Here is a 20254-nt window from a genome sequence, read left to right as displayed (position 1 = left end):
CCAAGCCATGGCACAGCTGGGAACTGGAGATCTTTGCAGTTCCAGGCTGCAACCTTAAAACAAAGCTTCCCCTCTCACCTCTCCTTCCAGCTAACACAGGAAGATGCAGGGGCTTCCCTATGCCACCTTGCTAAGGGTCTGGAATACAAATACAGCTGGCTTCGGTTCCCATTAGAAATTAATTTCCTCAATCATTTTCAGAGAGAGAAAGGAGAAATGCTCGTGATCTAAGAGATGAAAGCAAATGAAAAAAAGCCTCATAAAACCTGCAGTGCCCTAAGGGAAAACTGCCCTGCAACTTTCATTGGGGAATTATCAAAGGCCCTGGGCTGGTGGGGGGTTGTTTGTATTTTATAAGACAGATGCTTTAGAGAGTATAAGTCTTCAAATAGCTGAGATTCCATTCTGCTGAACCTCCAGCAAGACTGGAAAAAGAAACAGCTGATCCCAGTTAGTCCAGCCCAGGATTCAGCTTAGCCACATCAAGACAGGGCTGAAGCATGGCACAGAGCCGTCTGCACCGCTGGACATTTCCAACACGATGCCCTTGCCCCAGGCAAAGGCAGCTGCACACATGCTCAAAGAGCTGCAGGACAGCACGAGCGGAGCTAGAGATCTCATTCATTGCTACTGTAAAACAGAGGCTGGGGTGAAGGCACTGACTCATTGTGCCTGAGAACAGAACGGATGGCTCCTGGGAAACTATTTCAAAAGAAGGACGTGCAATGCACACGTTGCTTCCAGGCTGGGACATGAGGCACAAGGCTTCTCAAATGAGATCCCAGAGGATAAAGGGGTTTGGCATGCGTTGCATACAAGTGAGCAGCAAGCAGCATCTTCTTGTGATGGCTGAAGACTCTTCTCTTCTGTACCAACCCAGCTGTCCCTGTCCAAATGACACATTTCCCTTTCCCTGCCAATCCCAGTGGGGTAATTCACCTCAGCCCACTTCACAAACAAACCAAGGTGTTCCCAAAAAAGGCACCAGCCTTGTTACCACATTGACTCAAAGGGAGGTTAAGCACAAAGTAACAGACAGACATTAACGAGGAACAATTAAGACAAAAATAAAAACAACAAAAAATTTAAGACCTGAAGAGGAATTACTCAGTGGAGAAACTACCGTCACATTTCATCTCTCACAACCAAAGTGTATGAATAGGAAATAAGTAAAACTAGCTGTAGGGCATATGAATATTGCCCAGGGCTGGTTTCTCTTCCTGTGCACACAGCAATATGCCCTGCACACTCACCCCCAGCTCCTCAGCCCTGGTGCAAGTGGCTGAGACTTCTCCATCCAGAGAAACAGCACTCTCTGGAGCACAGTCAGGGAAGTACAGGAGAAAGCTGACAGCTCTCAAAATACCTAGCAAGTACACAGCTATTCAATTGCATATGTGACTATTAAAAAATCCCACCTCCAGCTATGCAGAAGGTCTTGATTATTAGCTTTATTTGCATCTTCATTCTGCCCATACACGCTAAACGTGCACGTTTTAGCTGAATAACCACACGCAGTACTGAGCTGGAAATGAAATGTAAATTCCTGCTGTCTGAAAAAGAAAAGGCCTGAAGGGCTGCTGTGAAATGAAGCTGCTCCCTGGAGGCATGCGAGTGCTGCTGCATGGCTCAGGATCAGCGGAGGCTCACAGACCCGAGGTGTCTGTCTCATCAGCATCCACTCACAATCCCAAGGAACGTGTGTTAGTCATAATAGCAAAGGGATCCAATTAGCTCCAGCCAGGTCGTGCAAGAAAGAGCATCTTTTGCAAGAAAAGCTTTGGATACAAAGCAGCCCCTGGAAGCAACCAGGCGCAGGGGGAAGTTCAGCTTCCAAATGGCATTAGGAAGTCAGGATGCTGCAAACACACTCAAGGTCCTCCAAGGACAGTGTAAGGAGCTCGCCCTCCATATCCTCCCACCTCAACTGCCACCATTTCTCCTCTGAACACTGAAGGTGGGAGAGAAGCTACGCACAGATGCCTTCCTGCTGAAGCCCCTCTACTCCACCAGTAGCATGCTGCAGAGCAACGACTTACATCATTTAGTGGTCAGCCTACAGGAGTTGCTCTACTGCAGACTAGCAGAGAGAAGCACTCATGGTGAACAGGCTGGAGGTTATTGTGCTCTCTGTGCTCACAGCAGGCATTTGCCTCTGAGGCTGAGCTCTCTATAGCCCTTCCTCCTGCCAGATCCTGCACTAAGGTCCAAACCTTCGTGGGCCAACCTCAGCCTGGGATCAGTGCACACCATGCCTACCGACCCCGCTCACTTCAAAGGTGGATTTCACCCTGCATTTCTGCCAGCCTGCAAGGTAAGGAAAGGCCTGGGAGGTCACGCAGCCACTGCTGTAATTGCAGGCAGGATCACACAGAAAAGCAACAGCTGGGCTGAGTGAGCACGTCCACGTTTAATTACAAATGGTTTTGGTTAATAAGCGAACGCAAGAACAAAGCAAGTGTGAAACCTCCCTTTTTTGCCATGGCTCCTGTTCAGGCTGCATAGAAACAGCTGCCTTGAGGGGGACCTCAAAATCCACCAGCTACATTTTTTCTTTCATCTTGCACATTTTCATAACTGCTGCAGAAACACCACTCTGCAATACCACCGTGCTCTGACAAGCAGCAAGGACTGCACAGAAGGACCTGAGCCTCTCTATCACAGAACAGAACCGTTCGCATTGGGAGGGACCCTACAAGGCCACCTGGTCCAACTCCCCTGCCATGACACCCTGTGGAGGACACAGCTCCATCAGCTTAGACACAGCTTAGAGTCCTGTCGGGCCAGACTTTGGGTGTCTCCAAGGACAAGGCATCCAAAGGGCAACCCTCATCGCTTCTAGCAGACACCTCTGACAGCATCACTAGCAGGTTTGCGCAACCTAACAGTACTACAGAAACACCACTGGAACAAAGCAGTAGCCCCAGGATACTCTACCAAAGTGATACCAGCTGCTGACAGACCGCTGCCAGCTGTGCACACGATGTCCCAGGAGCAGGATGCCATGGGAGGACACGATGTGGATCATCAAGAATCATCGAGAGGCTGAGAAACCACCACAGCCCTGGGAACCAAAGGCTGCTGACCTTCCTAGCACAGCCTGCTGAGAGAACCGGGTGGGCTGTTTTGTACTCCTGGCTTTAATTACAGCCAAGTGTTTAACTTACTCCCCTCCAAGCACCCCCGGGTCCCTTATCAGCTTTTTATAGCACATCCGGTATGGACATTAAACGCATTCAGGAAATGCTCTTTCAGCCCCAAACATCCCTTCCCCTGGACCAGTAAGCTGCAAGGGTTTTCAGTGCAGAGACGCAGGACCGGATGTTTGCTTTTGTGACTGCTGCTTTCCTGGATTACTTCTATCTCTTTAGAGAAAGGAAATTAAATAAATACTGGGTAGGCTGGCTGGTTCAGAAATAATGCAGGCTGCTTGCAAGGTAAAGAAAGAAAAGCCAAACGGAAAGGCCACTCTGAGCTGCTCATACACCCTGCACGCAGACTTATTTACTTTTGTTATTTAATTATAGCAGATATAAAGCTCCTGGAGGCTGACAATGGCTCGCTGAACAATGGGTGTCCAGAGGCACATCCAGGATCCCAAATCACATGCATTTCAGTGCCTTCTAGCAATACTGACCCCAACTAGATGCCTATTTCAATGTGCAAGTGAGAAACACACCCAAAACTTAACCAAAGTAGCCAAAGGGCACCAGCAAAGAGCCATCAGGCCACACTGGGCTCCATCTTTCCCCCAGCAATGCCCCAGCATGTCACCAGAGCTCTTGTGGCTCTGTGCTCCAGAGCAACAAACTCAGGGCTTGGATAATAACAAGAGTGCTGGTTAGTTTCCCACACTCAGCAAAACAGCAAAGCTGTCTCTCTGTGTCACGTGCAGGGGACTCTGCAGCAGGCTGTGAAAGGGAAGGCACAGCTGCTGCTTTGAAGGAAGGCAAGGTGCACAAGCCCTGGGTAAGCCATGACACCTCACATTCAGGGCAAGCAGCAGTCACTGCAAAATCACATGCTGGCAAGCTGAATGATGATCTAATTTAGCCTCATAACGACTCTCCTAGTGAGCTACAGAGCCAGCCTGCACTCGAGCAGTAGGGATTTTGCTGGGGGTGAGAGATGGGTTGGGAGAGACAGGAGGACCAGCAATCTGCAGGACAATTAGCTGCCATCTGAACCACCTCTGCGGTCAGCCAAGATGAAGCAAGAATGCCAACCCAAAGGTTTTCCAGCACAAAATTCCCCACAAAACACTGACGTTAAAACTGGTGAACCCTGCGGGGACAAACTGTTGTGTGGCATAAACAACAGCAACTATGCTCATTTACTTGTTCATTCATCTCAGGGAACAGCAGCTGTTAAATCACACATGCTGCACACTGTGCTCTCACTACCCTGATCTAACCACGAGCTATGCAGCACTTAGCTGGAAACACGTGTGACAACCCAGCTGCAGCCACTGAATCCCATCCTATCTCAGGAAAAGGCAGCCTTAACTCATGCTGGAGAATTGCTCTGCAGCAGATGGGAAGGAGAATGTATTTGTTTGATAAGTCCTGTTTCTGCGTGGCCAAATTGTACCCAGCTAATGCCTTCCAAATATAAATGCAAATCACCAACAGTAACAATCACTGTTGGAAGAGAAGCATTTCCCATGTTCCCCAGAAATGAGTTATCTCCCAAGCTGATTGAAAACCTCATAGTCGTGTCAGATGTCTAGAGGACCTGACCCCCTCATGTGTTCGACAGCATTATGATAATCTCTGAATTATGTGCTAGAGCTTGAACAAGAAGTGTCAAATCCACACTGAAATGATATAGAGGACATCAGAGAGGCTGAAACATGTCTCATAAGATTGCTCTCCCTAAAATTTATAAGTCATAGCCCAGCCCATCACAGTTTCTTATGGTTGAAGGAAGCACCTTCCAAAGGAACTGCAGGCAGTTTCAGGCATGTTCCTGACTTACCTCCAGTTCCATCATGTTGCTCAGGATGATCAAAACAATATTTCCTTACCAGGATGAATGATTTACGAGAATTGAGAAATTCAACTGTTCTCCTGTGCACTGAGTCACCAGGACTACAGCTTGCTCCCCCGCTTTCCTCCCCACAGAGCATCACATCTTCCCAGCCTGGTTTTGCTCCCACCAAAATCTTGCAGAAAACATACACCCATCAGCTTATATGTCACAGGGCAAAGCCTGCTACAGCAAGAGCACCATCTCTCTCGACAGCAGTCCGTGCAAGGTAGGGAAACAACAGACTCACCCAGAGACAGTTGGGAGGGAACCTGGAGCTGATGACTGCCACTTCTCTTGCTGCTTCAGAAAAGATTTTGCTTCTTTTGAGTTTGAGTCCACTTCTTTAGTCACTCTGTCAGAGAGAAAAGAGACAAACCAGAGGGTAAAAAGACAATAAAAACAAAGATCCAGCAACGAAACACAGAAACCAGTACTAGAGCTGGGCTGCTGGGCACAACACTGCACAAAGACCATCTCTATCAGCTGCGCACCAAAGAATTTGCATCTTGGTGAGATTTCACTGCAATTACTCTCTGTATTCACAGCAGAAAAAAGGAAAGGACTAGCTAATTAGAGCTGGGGGAGGAGGGGGATTTCTTCCAAATGAACAGGAATGCTTATTCATTCAAACAGGCCTCTCAAAGCCACTGAGCAGAGCTCGGGTCACCAAGGGGCACTCCAGTCTAATTGGGCTCCTGGTGGCCTTGGCTGCTGGGCAGCTGCAGTGCCACCCACTGCACAGGCCTGGCCACATCCGCAGCCCAGGCTGAGCAGGGAGCCTGGTGTGGGGCACACAGCTCCAGGGAGGCAGGGTGGCTGGGATGCACTCTCATTTTTCAGTTAATTTTTATTTGGGGCCCTGAGGGCATAATATATCGAACGTCAAAAAAGTTATAAATCAATACGGCATCTACTGTAGTGAATGAATTACAAACATCAGAAAGAATCTCTGGAAAACCACTCAATAATTAATTGCTATAAACCCCATCCACTTTATCCCCTCATTTGCAATGACCTGCCTCCAGCAACATGCTTTTCACGCTTTCAGCAGCTCTTAATGAGGTTGCCAAGCTAACAATTTTGCTCCCTTCAAAAGGAAATCCGTAAGCCTTTCCCTGGCCCCGGGCTCTGTCTGCAGAGAGCACAGACCCGAAGGAGGCAGCAGACTTGCAGTTCGGCCAGCATCGTACCCTTAGTCGAAAGCCTCCTCGGTTGCAGGATCTGCCCTGCTAAAACTCATCCTCTACGCTGCAAGCCAACCCCTGCAGAGCGAGCCAGGCACCGGAGCTCGCAGCTGGGGCAGCAGCACGAGAGCAGCATTCAGTGCCTCCCTCGTAGAGCTGGCTGGGGATTCCTGCCGGACCTGGAGAAACCCACGCAGGTGCAGAGCCAGCTGGACTGCTGCTCCGAAGCCTGGCAGTGAGGGAAGCACAGTGCAGTTACTTGTTAAGCCCAGAGGCACCAGTGCCCTCAAATCCCCCTTGTACAGAACCACTGTGCACGCATGCACTGCTGGCAGTGTCCGGCATGGAAGGGAATCTGTCCTTCTAGCAAGTACAGTGGGAAAGGCAAGTTCAGAAATAATCAATTCTTGTGCTAAACACCTCCTGCTCAGCCCTGTGCTGCCAGTGCAGAACACGTTAACCCCATTTCCCCCCCTTTCAAACGGGTGGCAGTCATGTGGATAGAGGCAAATCCCAAGTTGCGAGCACTCGGAAGCGTTTGATGATCAGGCTGGAAATGAGTGGATGGGAAAAGCAGTTCAGGAAGAAAGGAAAGCCTTGCTACAGCATCACTGCAACTTCAGACATCCCAAACACACCACCTACCCACAGCCCTCTAATAGTTGCACCACGCAGTGATCACACTCCAAAGGTTACCCCATGCATGTGAATTTCCTTCAGCAGAATCAACTGTGTCTGGAATTCTCCAGAACCCCCCTCCAAGGCCAAGATGAGTACAATCCCACAGCCTATTTGTACATGAGAATCATCATGGGACAGCCTGGCTGCTCCTCAAGACACCATGAGGAACATCAGGCAGACCCAGGGCACGGGGTCCTTCAATCATCGTGGGTCACAAAATCGTTAAGCTTGGAAAAGATCATCTTGACCAACCCAGCCCACCCCCACCCTGCCCACTGCCCACATCCCTCAGTGCCCCATCCCCATGGCCCTGGGACACCCCCAGGGACGGTGACTCCCCCACTGCCTGGGCAGCTGTGCCATGCATCACTGCTCTTTCAGAGAATAAGCTGTTCCTAATATCCAGGCTTCTGGGCCTTGAATAGTGCTGGCTGGGAAAAGCAGACGACATAACAAAACACACAACACCCCATGTTGCTCTAGAAGGTGACAGCCTAGCTCCTTAGAGGGCTGCATGCTCAACTTCCACAAACCCAAGAGAAATCTGCAATTAAACAGCAATTAAATTGAGGTCTGCGTAATGGAAAGCAGCTCTGTAAAGCCTGCAGCACAGCAGGATTCTGAGCACAGGGCTCCTGGTCTTAATATTGCGATGCCTCCTGCTGCTCCAACCATAAGCTGACCGATTTCCCTCCTATGGCTGAAGCAGAGCACAAAGCTGAGTATGAGAAACACCTCCAGGAGTTTGCCAGCCTGCAGCCTGGCACGGTGTCTGTTGGACCAGCACAAGTGTCATAGCTCCCAGAGCAGGAAAGTAGCCAATTAAATAAAAACCAAACAAGGGTTGGAGAGGGAAAGCTTGTACGTCTGTACCTCCTGAACCATCTCAGCATCGTATGCAGGAGGGCTCTGGCCCAGTGACAACAGTGGCAAAGAAATGACTTTGCTACCTGGAGCTGAAGGGATGGCTCATGCTTTGATACTTGCTTCCTCCACCACCTCAGGGTACCAGCAGCAATGGCTGGGCACGGAATAAAGCATTTTGTTTGCATTTTCCCCCCACTCTGGCCTGTTGGCAGCTGCCCAGAGTGTGTTTTTGAAATTGTTCATCACAGCAATGGAGCTGCAGAGCTGTGGGCAACCTGTTCTAGCAGGACTGCCCAGCTGGGGACAGAGGAATGTGTCAAGAATGTAATTAAAACTGACCTTTGTAGGCAATGCCATCACAAGACCCCCTGATTGCCTCATAAAACAAAACAAGAGCAGCTCCAAGCTGCTGGGCTAGTGCCAGCACCACTCCTGTACCACACCATAGGAATGACAAAAGCAGGAATATTAAAGGGCTTTACAATGTATTAACTCAGGCTTTGCACATTTCATCCTTCCTCAGATCTCAGGCCAGGGATGGAAAAAAATAAATCCTCTGGTCTGCCATAATAATGTAGACAATAACTCCCCATGTAGAAACCAAAACATTCCTTGCTCTTGGTGGGTAGAAGCGAGAGCCGTTAATGCAGCTGGAAGAAATCACAGCCATTAGTAAGGAAAATTACAAGATCTATCACTTGTAAATACTTGATAAATAACTATTTGCCTGAACCTTTACTGGAATAGTAATTCACACATTGCAATCCAGGAATAAACATGAAAGTAAATGTATTGTCAGCAGCAGAACAAGTAGCTAGCATCTTGCCCACTGGCAGACCCTGGAATCCACACACAACCACTCGCTCTCATCACATCACCATAAAGATTTCATTACTCTGCTACGCTGTTAAATTGCATAATAAAACTTTCAAAACAGGGAATTATTAATTTTTTTGACTCTGCTGGAGTCTGGTAGCACAGAGACTTCTACTAGACAAGGTACTGTGCAACTAGAGCAGAAAAGTCTCCTTCCAAGTAGTTAAAATCAAATAAAGCTAAAAACTAGATGGCTGAGCATGCCATCTAGAGATGGTGTCATCTAATATTTACAGGTGACTATCTTGATGACAGTCTGCTGGGTGACCACAACACAAGGGCCAAAATCCCTCCAGTTTAACCCCAAGTGTCTCAACTGCATTCTTCTAACCAAAGCACTCGGCGAGCATCAGGTGAGAGAGCACCTGCTGCTATTTGAGTACGTGGGGCTGGGAGCTGAGAGAACTGCTAAGATCTCCCAGTTGCAGCAGCATAAATGTGCCATCTTCCTGACCTCCTTAATGAGTAGGTCTGGAAAACGCCAGCCCTTCACCACTCGCACTCAGGACACTCAGTGCTCACTTGGGAAGCCTGTTCCAGTTTAGACCTGACACAATTACAGAACTTTCCACATTATCTTAACACCATTAGCTCTGGGGAATCACAGACAGAAAGGGGGAAAAATGAGGCTAATTATCCTTTTTCAATATTCCCCATTCGTGTCTAGCCTCATTAAGTTGCTTTCTGGAATGATCACCTGAAGAGCAACAATACTTTATCTACAAAGAATTGCAAACAAACTAACTACCACTAAGCCTTTCTGAGCCAGGAAGAACACTCTCTTTAAATCCATTTGGATGCAGTTTCAGGGGCAACTCCTGCTTGAGGTGCCTTCCCCTGTCAGATGCAGCTGTCTGATGCAAGCATGCACGTGTCCTGCATCTTCCAGGAGAGCAGTGTCCCCAAAGAACACCAGCCCACATCCAACTGCACACTAAGTAAGAATTTACTGTATGCTGGATTATCTGCTGAAAGCAAACAGAGCTAAAATGAACAGGTCCACGTTGCTCATCCACATTTTCTAATTTAAAGGAAAACATTGGCTTTCTTCCTATCAGAAAAAAGAAACAACATCCTCTAAACCTTGCTTTTAAATCAGGTGGGAGAAGCTATTCCCTGGGAGACAGAGTCTGCTCCCTGAGGCAACAAAGACAAGACCAGGCTGGAGCAACTGATAATTTTGCAAGCTGCCTATCTGCAAGGAAGCTGCTGGCTGGTTTTTAACAAGACACAAATCTGATGGGAGCTCTCCCCAGTCAGGCAATGGCCAAGCTGCCTGCCCAGTGCTGTTCCTGTCAGCAGGTGTGCATTGCTACTGCAGCAGTGAGCCCATGCTGCGCCTCCAACCAATTCATCTGAAAGTAAGCAGAGGCAAACGGTGCTTTAGCAGAAATAATGCTGATGTGCTTACTGAAATCCTTAAAGGAAAGGACTGATTTTCCATCAGCTCCTGCGTAACAGGGACCTGATGACAGACGTGAAGGAAACACAAGGGCAGTGCTGCTGCTGCAGACGCTGACCAAGCTTTTGGGCTTTGTTTGAGCCTCCGCTTGCTACCTCTCTAAAACCAAAGGGAAGCAGTGCTCCAGCCACCGAGCTCCCACTGAGACCTGCAAAAGGTCCAGCACAGTGAATGGGGCTCTTTGAGCACAGCCAGGGCACAAGTCTTCAGCTCCCTGCTTCACCCTCCCTACTTTTAAGCATCCACAAGCACTAGGTCTCTACTCACGGCCTCCCAACATTTTATTTGCACCTCCCAAAAGGGTTACCTGCAAATTACAGAGCACATCTCTAAGCTGAGCAATCCAGATGAACGGACGGATGCTGCTGCTCTGTGTGCAGTGTGACAGTCCTCTGACCTTGGCACCACGAGCTGCAAGCACGCCGAAAGCGAAGCAGATTCCTGCAACTCTTCAACTCCTGCAAAGCAGCACAACATCCCTGCTGCAGGTCTCCTTTCTTGCTCAAGGGAGGAATATGGTACGTCCCATGAGTCAGGGTTCAAAATTCACTTACAGTTGCAAACACTGGACACAAAGACTACAGGATCACAGCAGGAGCCAACACAGACCACAAAGCAGGAGCATCCCCATGGGGAAAAGGCTAAGCTTGACTCCGTTTGTAATGTGTTAATGAGATGGTGAGGCAGAGAACAGCTTTGCCTTCCCTTCAGGCTAATAGAGAAACCTTTCTGGTTCAGAATCTCTGTGTTACAAGAGAAAATCAACCATCTGGTGAGCTGTGCTTTCCGTTAGGGGAAACCCCGGCCCGTGGGCTGCAAAGCCAGCTCTGCCAGCATCTCAGCAGACATCAAAGCCCCTACTGAGCCTGGAGCTGTCAGGAATGAGACAGCAGTGTGGAAGCAAGGGAAACATAGCAAGCAAGGCACTGGGACTGGATCTGAGGCCCTGTGCAAAGGGCACCAACAGAGGGACCACTGCTCCTCACTGCCCAACAGCAGAAGAGCAGCTGTGCAATCTGAACAGGTCAAAGAGCACCTTTTGCTCCCAGATTTTTAAAAGCCAGGAAATTGCTTCAGAGCCAGAAATAATGCCTCCTCCATTACACACTGGAGAAGTAAGGGATTTGTTTCTTACCTTCTCACCCACTAAGAATTTCCACACTAACAACACACACCACAGGAACCCACAGATGGGAGAAGATGGGGTTATCCAGCTCCCTGAAGTAGATGTGCTGCCCAAATACAGAATCACAGAATCACCACAGTTGGAAAAGACCTTCAAGATCATCCAGTCCAACCATCCACCTACCACCAATAGTACTCACTAAACCACGTCCCTCAACACAAAATCCAAATGTTCTTTGAACACCCCCAGGGTCGGTGACTCCACCACCTCCCTGGGCAGCCCATTCCAGTGCCTGACCACTCTTCCAGAGAAGTAGTATAAAACACCCAAGTTAACCTGGAAGTCAAGCCATCCTTTTAAGAGATGCTTTGAGACACTTCCTATCTCGAGCCTTCCTTCCCATCACACTGATTTCCAGTAAAAAAACGCACAGATAAAACCAGCACACATTCTTAAAAGAATCAAACCTTTTTAGAAGCACAAGTCAAATTTCAGCTGGCTGTGTGCTCAGACACTGGGATTTTCAAAAGCACAGTAACAAAGAAGAAAGCCAGAAGTCAGCACGTTCCCCAACACCAAATAACACATTTCATACTGCTCTCTGACACTTTCCACACAGAACTCCTCTGCCTGCCCACTTCCCCAGCTAAGCAGAAGCCCTATCAGCATATCCATTAACGAAAACCCTGGATTGGAGCTGCTCATTAGGCCTTCCCCCTTCTCAAAGCATATTAAGCAGGCTGCGATTTACTTCAGAAGCCACACTTACAGCCCTGGCTGGATCTGTCACTATGATCTCTGTGGCAAATGCCTACGTGAGTGAGCCAGCACACCGCCTTACTCCTGCTCACACTTAATGACCCCACCTCCAGCCCTCCCTTGTGTCAACCAGCATTAAAGAACAGGAGAATTCCCCCAGTTGTGAAGCATCAGGGGACTGATGCACACAGAGAAAAGGTTATCAAAACGTGCTCCAGAAACATTCTCATGCTGAAGCATTTTTTTTTGAAAGGTAGCCTATTTTCACTTACTGGCTTCCAAAAAAAATCAATAGCTGTTTTTGAAATTGGAAAAAGGCAATATAAACCATGGATATCCAAGCAAGCTCTGACCTCTAGGAAAAACAATCCCATAAGGACAGGAGCGGGGAGGCTGCTGCCTGCACACCCTTATGCCAAGATCAGCACTTTGGTGCTTTGTGGAGAAAAGCTGCTGGTGCCTTTTTAGGCTGCTGCCTCGGAACATCACTCACACTGAAATACCATGTAATTCTGGGGGTTTGACTCTGCCTTCAGATCCCACAGCAACATCTCCAGCCTCCTCCTGCTCTGGGAAAGTGAGGCGAGGTACTCACACTTTGCAGACCTCATGGAGGAAGTGGCAGCGGACTGGAAGTGGCTAAAATACGCTTCTCTACAACCCCTTGGCCAAAGAGGACCAAAGACAAACCTCTATAAACACATATTATCATCATCATCATCACTACAAACCAGAAGATCTATTAATCCTCAAGTAGACGAGGAGACTTTGGAATGGCATTTTAAGGGGCTACTGACATTACTTATCATGCTTATTTTTCCTAGTGCTTCCTTGCTGCTGTCACCAGAGCCATCTGGAAAATGTCACCAAAAGACACGGAGGGGTTTCTACCTCTGCCCCAATTAAGTCGGTTCATTTTCCTTTGTGTTTAATTTTTTTTCAAAAAGCTTTCCAAGTAGAAGAGCTCAGATTCTGGTAATGCCCGGGTGCCTTCTCACTCACATGTATAAGCAATACATAAGCACGTATGGAACACATCACACATACATCAGCCTTGAGCTGGCAAGCAATCCACTACCTATATCACAAAAGGGAAGATGTACACCCCATCTACCAATCTTTCTCCTGATTTTAAAAGCAACCTTCTTTCACTGAGCACTGCACAAAGCCCCAGGAGCACAAAACAAACGACCAAGATTCACACCCAGTAAGAAGTGTGAGCATGCTGCCAACTTCATTCTATTCATCATCTGAGCTTCCTGAAAAGCAGCACAAGGTAAAGCGAGAGTTAATGGCATTACGTGTTCTCTCAGAGCTAATTAGCCTAACACATCTGGCCGAGCCATGCTGAGACCACGGAGCAGGAACACAGATGGATAATTACACAGTTTTAAAATTGCTCTCTGCCAGCCCTTTTCCTGAGTCTTGCAGGAGCAAATTCCCTGGACTCTTCGTCCCTTTGAAATAAATTAACTTCACCACTCCAGCTACTGCTCAGACAGCTACCTTAATCATCTTCCAAGCAAAGCAACAAAACAGGAGATCACCTCCCAGACTCTTGGCTTCCATTCCCTTTGCTTCCCATTTGATCTGAGTTGTCACCTGAGGACAGAGGGGACCTCGCAGCTACTGAGAAGGAAATCAGAAGCTGAGCAAGGATTTTGGAAAGCTCAGGCTGTTCTCACAAATCTGATTATTTCTTCTGCAGCTGTTCCCACCTGTTCTCTGAAAAGAGTCAGGGATCGAGGGTGTGAAGGTCTGGAAGGGGACAGCAGATCTGAGGTGAGAAACAGAGAGCAGTCCTCTTTCTGTCCCAACAGGCAGCGTTCCTCTATTCAACAAGCACACAGGCTAAGACTGAAAAAAAGAAAGACAGCATAAAGAAATCTCTGAAAAAACAGCACTCTATGACTGCAGAGAACTGAATCAAAGCTTCAGCTCTGCTGTGCACAGGTCAACACTTCTTGCCGTGAAGGAATCAATCAGGCCCAAAGCACTACTCTCCTGAGCAGCTGACCACGCTCGGGGCCCAGAGGAAGTTCCGTATCTCAGAGAGCCATTAAGGCTGGAAAAGACCACCAAGATCATCTATAGTCCAACCACCAACCCACCACCACATGCTCTGGGCTCAAGCCTCCCCACTCCACTCCCCCAGATCTGTCCCAGGATACGACGACCCCTAGGATTCCACAGGACAGCCAAAAAAGAAACCTTTTTCTGCCTGCACACTTCTCACCATCAGGAGCATTCTTGTACAAAGGGGAGATGCGTTATCAGCTGAAAAAGGGCTCAATCAGCAAAGGCAAGCCTCCAAAAGGCTCCAGAAAAGAACCTGCCCTCCACCACACCACCTCACTTTTACTTCTACTGCTCACGAAGTTGTGAATTCCACCACCAAAATCCATTGATCCAACTTACGGGCCAATATCAGGTCCTTAAGGTCCATCTGAATAATCTTTTTTTCTTTTTTTTTTTTCCCCTGGATCCTTAAAGTAAGCTGAAAACATACGTAGCTGCACAAATTGAGGAATGAGTTTGGATGCCAAGTCCTTCCTGGCTCTTCCCAGATGTTTTGGTACAAGCAGTGCATGGGGAAACTCAGGTCCCCTGTGTCTCAACACAGGATCCCCAGGGAACCAGGGGGCATCAACTCCAGCATGCCCCAGCTTTCATATTCCCAAATGGGCAACAACATCACTCCATAAAAATCCTTTGAGACACGTGGATAGAAAGCTCTATAGGAAAGCAAAGGATTTTCTCCCTCTACATCCTAAAGCTTTCAAGTAGTTCAAACACACATCAGAGCCTTCTGTTCCTTTGTATATACCTCTGCACTAAATACTTTATTAAAACCCACTTAAAAGCAATTTATAAAAGCAAATAATACCCATGGAATTGGGTCATCATCTGCCCCTCAGGGCAGGAAAAACCCACTGTAAACGAGGTTCTCATGGCTGCGAGTTCAACCTTAATGCTGTCCCAGTGAGCACTGTACCCCACCAAACAGCAAGCTTTAATCAGGCAAACACAGGAATACTTTCAGAAGCAGCCTGAATTAATCTGGAAAGGGGCACTTAAGAAGCAGATAATGATTACCAAAATGAACCTGAAAAGATGAGCTTCATTCAAACCCTGCAAAATCTCCACCATCTGCTCAGCTTTCAAATATGGAAGTACCTGAAGACAAACATTTACCCATTATGCAAGGGCCATTAAACAACCCCCCAGCTCTCTATGCTTCTGGTTCAGGGCCCTGTGGGCTGCAGTTTGGACAGAGCAGTAAGTACAATGCCTTGAGCATCCAGCAGCAGGACAGGGTGCAAGCAGGAAAGAACTGTTTGGACGTTTGCACCCTCTTATCTCAGTGTCTAGACAGCAGCAGAGAGTTCACACTGTCACAAGGAGAGAAGATCTTGAAACCACTTCCTGAATGGTTTCTACAGATTCAGATCCAGCTCACAGCCAGCAGCCACACGTGCAGCTTGCAATTCTGACCCAGAGGTGGCAAGAAGCCAGGAATTACAGCACAGGAACACCTGCCAGACACCTGAGAGTACTAAAAGAAATGGTTCTGAGCATGCAAGCACAGCCAAGATGCTTGAGAAAAAGACTGAAGGGTTAATACAAATTCTAGGCTGCAAGTCCTCCAGCGGTCAGCAGCAACTGCCTCTGAGATGCTGGCTGGTTGCAAAGAGCAGGCTACCTACCAGCAGTGAGGGGTGCGGAGGAAAGAACCAAAGAGCAGAGGTCTGGGAGCCTGCTCTGTGAGGGGTTCTTCTGGGCAATGACTGCTGGGCAAAGCTGTGTCTTGAACACAGGCCTCCCACTCCTGAGTCAGCACCTCAGCCGCACACCCTTGCTCCTCTCAGTTGAATTCTGCACCCTTGCAAGTCAAATAAAGGCATGCAGAAGATGTTTCAAACTAAGACCTCCTGCTGCTAATGGTCAGCAGACCAACTTTGTTGTCTCGAAGTTAGCGGCTGGCTGATACCTTGGGGTGGGCCAGCTCCATTCATGTGAGCTGCCTTCTGCTGCCAGCCTGGACAGACACAAAGCTGACTCACAAAAGGAGTGCAGAAATGTTTTGATATCCTGAGCACAGCAGCAATTTATAAAGCACGCTGAGGGCCAAAGTACTTAAAATTGCCAGCCTCATCATATAGCAATTACATTTTTTAACAGATAAAACCTGGCACCAGAGATACAACTCCTTATTAATGCAATCACAAGTCCTACAGCACGAGGAAAGTTCATAAACCAGAGGCTTCAAAGGGACTTAAATCTCCCCTGGCAGCAAGAAATTATTTGGAACTTGGATAGTGAAATGCCTTTGCAAATTGCTCCCACTGCCCAGTTACAGACATCTGGTAACAGTCACCCACTGCTCCTTATCCACCTAACATAAGAGGGAATGGTTTTAAACTGAGACAGGGAAAGTTTAGATATTAAGAGGGTGATATTAGATTTCACTCAGGGTAGTGATGCAGTGGAACAGGTTCCCCAAGGAGGCTGTGGATGCCCCATCCCTGCAGGCATTCAAGGCCAGGCTGGATGTGGCTCTGGGCAGCCTGGGCTGCTGGTTGGTGACCTGCACACAGCAGGGGGTTGGAACTGGATGAGCACTGTGATCCTTTTCAACCCAGGCCATTTGATGGTTCGATGAAAAGAAAAATTGGTTACAAAGATGAATCCTGGAAACCAGAATTAAACAGTTTTTGTTTTACAAGGCATTACTGAACCACACATTTTGTAAAATTAGAAGCCACTGAATTTAATTCTTTCTTTGGTCATCAGTAATTTGCAATACTCTGAATCTAAAGTTCAGCACTAGCAACTGCTAAAAGCATGGACTAATTAAAACAGCACCATCAAGTGCAGCAATAATATATACAGGAGCTGACAGCTTAAAAAGGTAGGTCTTGGGCTATTCTAGTGCAACCCTGTGGCTGGAGATTTCTTTCAAGAGACTTCTACTACTCTAATCATGCAAGAGAGATCTTTTACATCTTCTTAGAGGGGAAAATAAATTGTTCTGCAAAGTAAGATCAGGGCTAAATGATCTTCTGTTAAAGGCTTCAATGAGCAGACTGCTGAAATTTGTGCCCTGAATCTCTCAGTGCCTAAATACTGATCTAAATTCTTCTCAAGCTTTCAGAAGAGCAACAGTCTAAAGCAGCCTCAAGTCATTTAGAAAGGAAAGTAACAGAGACAGCTCTCTCACTGCAGCTCTTTCAGTCCAAAAACACACACAACTACCGTGTGCTGTCTTTTGTAAGCACCGACTTGCCAGCTGCTTCCCCAGGCAAGGAAGTCAGCATTTGGTATTCAGAACGTTTGCAGCCATTAGGGTCAAAGACGACCTCCTGCTATTCAAAAGAAAAAGCCCTCTGGCCCTCACCTACTGCAACTAAAAGCAGCAGCAGCTGGGAGCAGGGATGGCTCTGTGTATCCTACACACAGCAACCCACATCAGACACTCTGAGGTGCAAGGTGTAGCAAACGCCACAGAAGCTTCAGCTTTGAATGCTATTTGTCAGCCATAAAAATCAAAAGGATGAAAAACACGGAAGGATTTTTCTGCTGTCAAAGAGCCAAAGAAAGCAGTGTGCTAGAACTCCAGCAGCAACAGAGACCGGTCAGTCCTCCAGATCTCACGCAGCTTTCTGTTGCTGGCTCTGTATCCTGTTGTTACAAAGGCTGTTGTAAATAAGTACTTCAGCAGTGGCTTACAGGTTTACAGTCTCAGTGTAGCCTAAGGTCCAGCTTTTGCCTAATTGATCAACATTTATTAGGAACTTACATCTGTGCCTTTGCAGATCCCTGGGGGAAATAATCAATATTGAGTAAGACACCAGAAAAGCCAACGGTGCAGAAAAGCACTCCTCTCTCTAACTTGGAAAGTCCTTACTACAGTTATTAAAAAATAAGAGAGAAGATGGTGATGCCAGAAGCACGAACTCGGCATCTTAGGAGCCCTGACCAAGTTCTGTTCACATAAGTACACAGTTCTGGAAGGATAGAAAGCTTCCCTGGGCCCTCCAACTAAGACAAAACAAAATAAAATAAAAGCTACAGTGGTTCATCTGTAATCTGCAACCACCACAAAATTCAGAATTAGACCAACATCTGAGTAATGCTGGCACTCTATAGAAACAACAATTATCTGAGACTTCTTTTGACAGAGACACGTTAACCAGAAGCTGCAAGGCAGACATTTTACAAGCTCTAAGCAGCTCAAAAGTTCAGTTCAGCTTCAAAGCTCTAGTGCACACAAAATTCCTTTCTGCAAGTGCTCTGAGGTAAGCCTACATGGCTAGTTTTCCTGTAAATCAATGCCTTCCCTTCTATACTCACATTAGGACACAGCACTCATCTACACCACATGGATGGATGTGTCCAGACTTCAAACAAGACTGCACTCTGATTTCATGCAACTCCAGAGCCCCAGGAGCACAGTTCTGCCATTGCCATCTGATGATGCATCACAATCCAACGAGGCTTTTGTGTGAGCCTGCAACTCTAGAAGCTTCCCCTGCTCTCACACGGTGGGACAATGCATTTGAACCAAACTCTTTTTCTGCACACCTCAGAAGATGTGGGGACAAACAACAAGCTGAATGCTGAGGACTGTGAACCTGAAAATAAATTTTTGTCTGTAATTCTACCAGAGGTTGTTATCTGTCCATGATAAAAAGCTTCATCTCTCCCTTGCAAAAAGAGGATGGTAGATTCTCTCAGAAGAGAAGCAGTGGTACAATTGTTTGCCATCTTATCAGGAACAAAGGGTATTCCTACAGTCCAGATTGCGTAGGGAAATGGGAAAGCCTCTACCAGAACTCATGGCTTTCCCCACATTTTTCAGGCAGCAGCACTGGCATGAAAAGCAAGAGCAATGCAAGCCCCAGCTCCCCGCCTCCTCCTGCAGTTGGGCAGTTCAGGTGTTATTGCTGGGAACTGCTGCCCTCTGCTGTCAGAGGAAACAGACACAGATTCCAAAGGGGCTCACCCAAGCCCTCCTCAGTTTTGGTCTTACAACTTTATAACATACTGCCCTTTCTGCAGCTCATCCCAAGCGGACTTCTGCAAGCCAAACAGCCTACAGGGTGATTTAACTTAGCCCATCACCTTCACTGCAGCTGTTAGAATAGGAAGCGATTAACCATCGGCCCAGCTCTTACAATCTGCACATCTCTGTACAGGATTGTAAATGTCACTTGGGAAAGTGCCAGCAGATATCCTGCCACCAGCACACAATTTGGACTGCACAGAAAGAATAAAACGTGTGACTAATCTCTGAGTGGTGATTTCATTTCTCTCCTTGTCTCAGCCCTGGCAGTGCCATCATTTCATACCTCATCAACCTGGGGAAGCCTAAATGAATTTACAGGAATATTCTGAAGGTGATCAAAGTATACGTAAGTATGCTCTGCAGCCCTCAGCAAAAAATTCTGGCCTCATTTTCCTTGAGGTCTTTCTGTGCTCATGATTAAAAGTGTAAAGGAACAAACAAGAACAGAAACCCTGCTTCACATGCATCAGCCTGTCAGCAGCAGGACAGCATGTGCTCTGCACAGAGCAGAAGCCTCTGAACTGCCAACTCACCTGACTTCCTCACCAGCAAAGTCGAACACTTTGGTGATTGTGACTTTTCCTGAATCTTTTGGCTTCTCAGATTCTTTTGGTTTCCCCTGAAGCTTGTTCACACTCTTCTCTTCTCCAGCCTGTGGAATATATGAATGAGAAAGCACAACAATGCATTTCTACACTCAAGGCAAATTCCACTTCTGAATGGCCAAGAACCCAATACAAACTTCAGGTATTGTTGTAATTTAGTCTGGTTAGTCAAAGCACATAACCTCCCCATCTCATTCTCAACTTCTCATTATAAGTCACAGTTCAGAGCCAAAACAAGAAGAGAAACTGTAAATACGTATAGGAACTAGCAAGGATACAGTGCTGTGGTTCAGAGCGCAAGCAAAAGCCTGAAGTCACAGTTTTCTCAAATCAAGCACAGCCAAAGCAATAAAGCTGTAAGGGTGGATTAAACAGAAATACATTTACTTTTGCCCAGGAATATATAAAAACACAATAATCAGTAGTAAAATATGGCTGATCTTCAGACAGAACTAGCAAGACACTAAATTATTTGTCAACAATAGGTCTGAATTTGAGAGGGAAATAGTTTTCTTAAGCTATTTGTTAACAATGTCTATTTACGCAGGAACAACTACACTGTAATTACTAGTCTTTAATAGCACACACAAATCT

The 20254-nt window shown here is 47.1% G+C and overlaps 1 protein-coding gene across 2 annotated transcripts in view; it reads right to left on the bottom strand.

Moving 5' to 3' along the window:
• CFDP1 (chromatin remodeling protein CFDP1) overlaps positions 1 to 20254 on the bottom strand; it is a 49214-nt gene that overhangs the window by 27311 nt on the left and 1649 nt on the right. For both annotated transcript variants that reach the window (XM_085234612.1, XM_085234613.1), the window contains exons 4-5: positions 19589 to 19707; positions 5279 to 5383 (exon numbers count right to left, since the gene is read on the bottom strand). In XM_085234612.1, the coding sequence (XP_085090738.1) occupies positions 5279 to 5383; positions 19589 to 19707 (224 nt within the window). The remainder of the gene's footprint in view (positions 1 to 5278; positions 5384 to 19588; positions 19708 to 20254) is intronic.

This window comes from Meleagris gallopavo, chromosome 13 (genome assembly GCF_905368555.1).
Source record: "Meleagris gallopavo chromosome 13, MGAL_WU_HG_1.1, whole genome shotgun sequence".
In the NCBI taxonomy this organism is placed as follows: Eukaryota; Metazoa; Chordata; class Aves; order Galliformes; family Phasianidae; genus Meleagris; species Meleagris gallopavo.
Note: the sequence above shows the minus strand (reverse complement) of the source record. Positions and strands in the feature narration are given on the sequence as shown.